The sequence below is a fragment of the Macaca fascicularis genome, chromosome 14, assembly GCF_037993035.2.
Source record: "Macaca fascicularis isolate 582-1 chromosome 14, T2T-MFA8v1.1".
Classification (NCBI taxonomy): domain Eukaryota; kingdom Metazoa; phylum Chordata; class Mammalia; order Primates; family Cercopithecidae; genus Macaca; species Macaca fascicularis.
Window position 1 is genome coordinate 117,824,453 of NC_088388.1, and position 7,634 is coordinate 117,832,086.

The 7,634-nt window shown below is 53.7% G+C and overlaps 1 protein-coding gene across 1 annotated transcript; it reads left to right on the top strand.

Moving 5' to 3' along the window:
* The first annotated feature begins 4,080 nt into the window (after positions 1-4,080).
* On the top strand, positions 4,081-6,297 carry UPK2 (uroplakin 2). The gene is made up of 5 exons (XM_005579864.5): positions 4,081-4,209; positions 4,670-4,801; positions 4,978-5,116; positions 5,371-5,441; positions 5,840-6,297. The coding sequence occupies exons 1-5, from the start codon at positions 4,134-4,136 to the stop codon at positions 5,974-5,976; spliced, it is 555 nt and encodes a 184-aa protein (XP_005579921.2). The 5' UTR covers positions 4,081-4,133; the 3' UTR covers positions 5,977-6,297.
* Positions 6,298-7,634: the final 1,337 nt, after the last annotated feature.

Here is a 7,634-nt window from a genome sequence, read left to right on the forward strand (position 1 = left end):
TGACATCCCCGTGCAGCCAAATATACATGTTTTTCTAATTGACTGGGAGGCAGAGAGTGGCACTCTGGAAGGAGAACCCTGGCCATGTCAAACAGACCTGGGTTCTGATCCCAGCTCTCCTGGTTGAAGAACTGCCATAGTTCAAGAAAAAAAAAAAGGTACCACAGTCCAGAAAGAAGAAGTGTGTTTTAGGAGATAGTCTTCTAGGCTGAGCAGACTAGAGCTATTAAGAGCTCCCTGAGGGCAGAAACTTATCTTACCTTTATATCCCTGGTGGCTAGTGCAGTTCCAAGGACATAGTTGGTACTCAATAGGAGTACTTGAATAGCAGATTTGGAAGAAAGGAGGCAGGGGAGGGAACTCAAGAGAGTTTAGAATCAAGAATCCAAGGAGGAGACAGCCTAGAAAGAGTGGGTCCAAGACAGAGACTTCAGGCATGTGGGGCCCTGGTTCCCTTCTCCAAGCCATTGGGAAATCCTCTAGAGGAACATGGTGCTGTGGCTTTAAATGACTTCAGCATTGTCAATGAATCTGCTCTGCTAAAAGAGTTATCCTCTTGCTCCTGTGCTTGGCCTCCCCCTCCTCTCAGCTCCCCAAACCCTTCTCGGCCGCTGTGATGGGATAATTAGATGCGAGAGCTCAGCACAGATGATGCTCCAGTTGCTTAGCAACTAATGGTTTCCATGGAGACTGCAAAGCACAGCCTTCAGAGCAGCCAGTGAGCAGCTCGGCAGGGCAGGGAGAAGACGCAACTCCCCGCTCCTCCAGAAACCTGGGGAGGGCTGGGGTGGGGAAGGCTGGGGTGGGGGACTGGAGGGAGAAGGGAGAGCTTAAAGGCACAGGGCCCTCTTATCCTTTTAAAATCTGGTCAGAGATCTGCCCTCCCCTACCCCACTCTATCCCACTCATAATTTTAGATGGGGATGGGGGCTTAAGAGTGGACCCAACGCAACCCATCCTGCAATAAACCCAACCTCTTCTTTCTGCTTCTTGGTTGTGAATGAGGAGAAAGACCTCCCAAGTTCAAGTGTAAACAACTTACTGGTGGGTGACAGGTTTTGAGGAGTACCAGGAAGATCCCCTCACCCTGGGTCCCCTCTCTCCCAAGTTCTCCTTAATGTGCAAGAGATCCTCTTTCAGTTTGTGCAGTGGTGGTGGAATCAAAAGCCAAGGTGCAGGAAAACCAGAACCAAATTCTTCACCCAAAAGCAGCCTGTTCGGGCAGATTGGGAAGGAACACCTGCCCTGATCCCTGATGTCCGTGGAAGAGGATCCAGTTGGGGGTGGGGATGGTGTTTACCAGTATAGAGCAGCTGGCAACTCCAAGTGTGGCCTGGAGACCACATCATCAGACCAGCATCATCAGTGTTACCGGGAAGTCACTAGAAATGCAGAATTGACTGGGAACGGTAGCTCACGCCTGTAATCCCAACACTCTGGGAGGCCAAGGTGGGTGGATCACTTGTGGTCAGGAGTTTGAGACTGGCCTGGCCAACATGGTGAAACCTCATCTCTACTAAAAATACAAAAATTAGCTGGGTGTGGCTGGGCACAGTGGCTCATGCCTATAATCCCATCACTTTGGGAGGCCAAGGCTGGTGGATCACCTGAAGTCAGGAGTTCGAGACCAGCCTGACCAACATGGAGAAATCCCATCTCTACTAAAAATACAAAATTAGCTGGGCGTGGTGGCGCAAGCCTGTAATCCCAGCTACTCGGGAGGCTGAGGCAGGAGAATCGTTTGAACTTGGGAGGCAGAGGTCACAGTGAGCCAAGATTGCACCATTGCACTCTAGCGTAGGCAACAAGAGTGAAATTCGTCTAAAAAAAAAATTAGCCAGGTGTGGTGGCAGGCGCCTGTAATCCCAGCTACTCCGGAGGATGAGGTTGTAGTGAGCTGAGATTGCACCACTGCACTCCAGCTTGGATGACAGAGATTCTGTCTCCAAAAAAAAAAAAAAAAAAAAAAAAAAAAGGAAAGAAAGAAAAGAAAAGAAATGCAGCCAGGCGCGGTGGCTCACGCCTGTAATCCCAGCACTTGGCCAAGGCGGGTGGATCATCTGAGGTCAAGAGTTTGAGATCAGCCTGACCAACATGGAGAAACCCCGTCTCTACTAAAAATTCAAAATTAGCCGGGAGTGGTGGTGCATGACTATAATCCCAGTTACTCGGAAGGCTAAGGCAGAAGAATCGTTTGAACCCTGGAGGCGGAGGTTGCAGTGAGCTGAGACCACGCCACTGCACTCCAGCCTGGACGACACAGTGAGACTCTGTCTCAAAAAAAAAAAAAAAAAAAATGCAGAATTTCAGGCTTCACCCCAGACCCATCACATGACTGCATGAGAAGCTGCATCCTAACAAGATTCCTGGTAATTCATATACACATTAAATTTGGAGAAGCCCTGGCTTAAGACCCTCCTACTCTCTGCTTAGGCCCATGAGTTCTTCCTTTACTGTCATTCTCCACTCACCCCAAACTTTGAGCCTACCCTTCCCACCTTGGCGGTAAGGACACAACCTCCCTCACATTCCTACCAGGACCCCAACCTTCCCTGGGACTGAGGAAGATAGAATAGTTCATAGAGCAAACGGTTATACAGCAACAGTCTCTGTACAGCTCTCAGGCTTCTGGAAGTTCTACAGCTTCTCCCGACAAGGTATTCCACTTTCCACAAGTAACTCTATGTGTCTGAGTCTCAGTTTCCACTTCTCTCTCTCTCTCAATTTTCTGAGACAGAGTTTCACTCAGTTGCCCAGACTGGAGCGCAGTGGCACAATCTCGGCTCACTGCAACCTCCACCTCCCAGGTTCAAGCGATTCTCCTGCCTCAGCCTCCTGAGTAGCTGGGATTACAGGCGCACGCCACCACGCCAGGCTAGTTTTTGTATTTTTAGTAGAGATGAGGTTTCGCCATATTGGCCAGGCTGATCTCAAACTCCTGACCTCAGGTGATCCGCCCACCTCAGCCTCCCAAACTGCTGGGATTACAGGCATAAGCCACCATGCCTGGCCGATCTCTTTTTTATTTTAATAGAGATCAGTCTCTCTGTGTTGCCTAGGCTGGTCTTGAGCTCCTGGCCTCGAGTGATCCTCCCACCTTGGCCTCCCAAAGTGTTGGGATTACAGGCATGAGCCACCGTGCCTGGCCTCAGTTCTACTTCTACAAAAGGAAGTCAATACCATCTACCACCCAGGATGGCTGTAGGCCTACAACGGAGCACACAGAACCCCTGCCCAGGGCCCAGAAGAAGTCCTGACTCCTCTCCTCTCCCTCTGCTCAGAACTCCTCTGCTTCTCTCCGACGTAGCCCAGGGCTGGAGGAGGCAGTCAGAAAGTTCTCTTTTTCCTGTTCTCTTACGAGGTCTCTTTCCTTCATTCTCAGTTCAACAAATGGTTGCTGCCCAAGGCTGACTGTGCACACCCCCTACCCCTGCTGGCCGGGTCAATATCTGTCTCTCTGGTCTCTCCAGAAGTCTTCTATGGCCACCTTTGTCCCCACCCTCCAGAGGAATCTGAAACCGCATGTGCTCCCTGGCCCCCACGGCCCCTGCCTCTCCCAGAGCAGCAGTACCTGAGCCTCAGTGCACTCCAATAATTAAAACCCTTGGTCTGCTGCCCCTCCCCACCAGAATGTTTCTCTCCCATTTTTGCCCACTCAAGGCCCTTTCAGTAGCCCCTTGGAGTATTCTCTTCCTACATACTAGGGCAACTTCCAAACTCATCACCCTTCTGAGGGGTGGGGAAAGACACCCACCACACTGGGGGAGCAGTCCCCCAGGGACAGGACAGGCTCCAGATGCCTGTGCACACTGGAACACTGCCTTACGCACGGGAGTCCCAGAAGAAGGGGTGATTTCTTTCCCCACCTTAGTTACCCAGCTCTCGGCAGCTGGCTACGCCACCAGGATCCAGCCAGGGCGTCCCCCTTCCTGGCCTGAGGGCCAGCTCCCCATCCTGAAAAACCTGTCTGCTCCCCCTACCCCTTTGAGGCCATAGGGCCCAAGGGGCAGGTTGGACTGGATTCCCCTCCGGCCCCTCCCACCCCCAGGACAAAATCAGCCATCCCAGGGGCAGGGCCTCACTTGCCTCAGGAACCCCAGCCTGCCAGCACCTGTTCTACCTCCCAGCCCAGCATGGCACCCCTGCTGCCCATCCAGACCTTGCCCTTGATCCTGATTCTGCTGGCTGTGCTGTCCCCAGGGACTGCAGGTCTCTTCCATCTCTGGCAGGGGTGGGAAGGGGGCTGGGGGCCTGGACAGGGAGCACTGTACCTTCCAGGGCTCTCAAAGAGAGGTCTGGACAGTTGGGAGTCAGAGCTGGTGATGGCAGTGACTGGGTATCAGACACTGGGCTCAGGGTACACTCTTGATCCTCCTCCAGACCTAGGAGGCAGAGACGTGTGGGCAAGGATCCCCCAAGGCTGCAGGTAGGGGTGAGGTTGGGCGCTGCCCGGCTCCTGGCATCCAGGATCTGGCTCTGGGGACCGCTTGGTGGAGGGTGCAGCTTCTGCAGCCCAAGCCTGCCACCTGGTGGTCATACCGGCACAGGCCTGGCTGTTCTGCCCAGGGTTCACAGAGTGGAAAGGGAGATGACTCCAATGGGACAGGGCCAGATCTGTTGGCCAGGAGGGGGCCAATCCCCATTGGAGCTCCCTCCTGCCTCCCATCAGACTTCAACATCTCAAGCCTCTCTGGTCTGCTGTCCCCGGCACTAACGGAGAGCCTGCTGGTTGCCTTGCCCCCCTGTCACCTCACAGGAGGCAATGCCACACTGACAGTCCGGAGAGCTAATGACAGCAAAGGTCTGCTACCCCTTCCTGCCACCCCTTCCTGCGACACCCCCTGTGCCCCTTTCCCCATTCATGCCTTCCTGTCCACCCCTCTCCTGGGGCACCCGTACTCTAAAAGCTGCCCCTTCTCCTTGGGGCCTCCAAGGAGAACCTTGACCCAGCCTTCTCCTCCCCCCACTTCTGCCCAGTGGTAAAGTCCAGTTTTGTGGTGCCTCCGTGCCGTGGGCGCAGGGAACTGGTGAGTGTGGTGGACAGTGGTGCTGGCTTCACAGTCACTCGGCTCAGTGCATACCAGGTGACAAACCTCGTGCCAGGAACAAAATACTAGTAGGTACCGGGTCCAGCCTGGGGCGCCTAGGGAAGGGGTTGCAGGAAGAGAAGCTAGTGTGGGGGAGATCTGGTGGGCATGGGGAGAGAGTGAGGGCACAGCAAAAGGGGGTGAAAGCTGGGCCTCTAGTGGAGGAATGCAAACTGGGGAGACACAGCTGTGAGGGCAGATGGCCCAGGCTGGAGTCCCTCTTCCTGTAAGTCCCAGATACTCACTGAGGGTTCTCCACTCTCTCCCAAACCCACCACAAAAGCATTTCCTACCTAGTGAAGAAGGGAACAGCCACTGAGTCTAGCAGAGAGATCCCAATGTCCACACTCCCTCGTAAGTAACACTCCTACCTTCCTTTCCCATCTCAGCGGCCACAAAAGTTTCCCTGGCCATTTCTGCCTCATCCCCAGTCTGGGTTGCCTGTGCCTCCCTGTGCGCCCTCAGGGCCCCTGCTTACCTTTATCCTAGCACAGAGCCTTTGGCATGGCTACTGCACACTCAGCTAAAGGTTCCTTGTGGGCAGGGACTGTGTTCTTAACCTTTCCTCAGCAGCTGACGTAGGAGATGCTTCATAAATGTCTATGTGATGGGTGTTTGGATCCATCAGCTGGTTGGTTGGTTGGTTGATTGGTTGGGCAGTCTGTTGGCTGGATGAGTGCAAGGCTGTGAGACTCAGGCAGGCTAGGGGCCTCTCCCACCCACAGTGGCCTCCCCTCTCCCTCTTTTGACAGGAAGCAACATGGAATCCATTGGGCTGGGCATGGCCCACACAGGGGGCATGGTGGTCATCACAGTGCTGCTCTCCGTCACCATGTTCCTGCTGGTGCTAGGCTTCATCATTGCCCTTGCACTGGGTGCCCACAAGTGAGGAGGTCTGCCCGGAGCAGCGGCTTCTCCAGGAAGCCCAGGGCACCATCCAGCTCCCCAGCCCACCTGCTCCTAGGCCCCAGGCCTGTGGCTCCCTTGGTGCCCTTGCTTCCTTCTCCTGCCCTCCTCTTCCCCAGAACCCTCTCCTCCCTCTGTCCCTCTCCTTGCCCCCAGTGCCTCACCTTCCAACACTCTTGTTATTCCTTTCACCCTACTCCTGTCAGAGTTGACTTTCCTCCCATTTTACCACTGTAAACACCCCCATTAATAATTCCCCCATCCTTCAGTGAACTAAGTCCCTATAATAAAGGCTGAGGCTGCATCTGCCACGTGTGTTTCCCTTTAGTGGGCTTTACCTTGGCTCAAACCTGCAGGTGCTCCCGGTGTCCTCCCTGTCCCACAGCCTGGAGTTGCTTTTCCCGTGAGGCAGGCAGGGGTCAGATGAGATAAGAACCCAGGAGTCAGAGTTCTCAGAGACACACCAGGGCTGTCCATCCACAGCACACAGTGGGCCACACCATCCACAGCACACAGTGGGCCACCCAACCAGGGGTGTGGGTCAGGGCAGAAGCTGGGACTGGTGCCATATGTTGAGGCCTGGAGGCCTGGGGGTGGGGGCGGGGGGCAGGACAAGCAAGGGAAGTGCTGGAGAAAAGAGGAGAGGATCTGTCTGGGAAAAGACAGGCCAGGTGCAGTGGCTCATGTCTGTAATGCCACCACTTTGGGAGGCCAAGGCGGTTGGATGACTTGAAGCCAGGAGTTTGAGACCAGCCTGGCCAACATGATGAAACCCTGTCTCTACTTAATATCAAAAAAAAAAAAAAAAAGAAAAAGAAAAGAAAAGAAAAAGCCAGGTATTCTGGGCAGGTGCACATCCCAGCTCTCATCCCAGTGGCTGAGGCATGAGAATCACTTGAACCTGGGAGGCAGAGGTTGCAGTGAGCCAAGATCACACCACTGCACTCCAGCCAGGGTGACAGAGTGAGACCCTGTCTCAAAAAATAAAAAGACAAAGACGAGGCCACCAGGCTGAGACCTGAGAACATCGGGTCATGGGGAGGGAAGAACAGGCTAAAAGGAACCCTGGTTGGAGGGGAAGCAGAGGAACCCTGGTTGGAGTGGGCCAAGAGTGGAACAGCCTAGTACGGAGGGAAAAGGGCAGGAGTGGCCACCTTCCTTCACTTTTGTCCTCTGAAGTATATAATGTATTCTTTTTAAGGATCAATGATCTTTGCATTGTACTTAGGGTAAAGACCTTCAAGGCCAGGCCTGATCCAACTGTTCCTCAGCTAACAGGTTCCCTCCAATTTCCCAGGCTCCCTCTTGCCTCAGGGCCTTTACACAACTATTTCATATGCCCACACTGATCTTGGCACTCCCGCCCCCCCCGCCCCGGCCACACCTCCATTCCAGTTTGCATAGTTAGCTTACTGTTCATTCTCTAGGGAGGTCTTTTCTGACATTTTCTGCTATTTGGTTGGGTTTCATTCTCTGTCTTTCACAGCATTACTATGGTTTATAACCATGTGTTTGTGTGATTATTTGGTTGTCTCTCCCATCAGACTGTAAGCAGTTGCTTTGCTCCCAAGGACCTTGCTCCACAGTGCCTGGGACACAGTAGGTACTCAATAAATGCTTGCTGAATAACTGAACAAACAA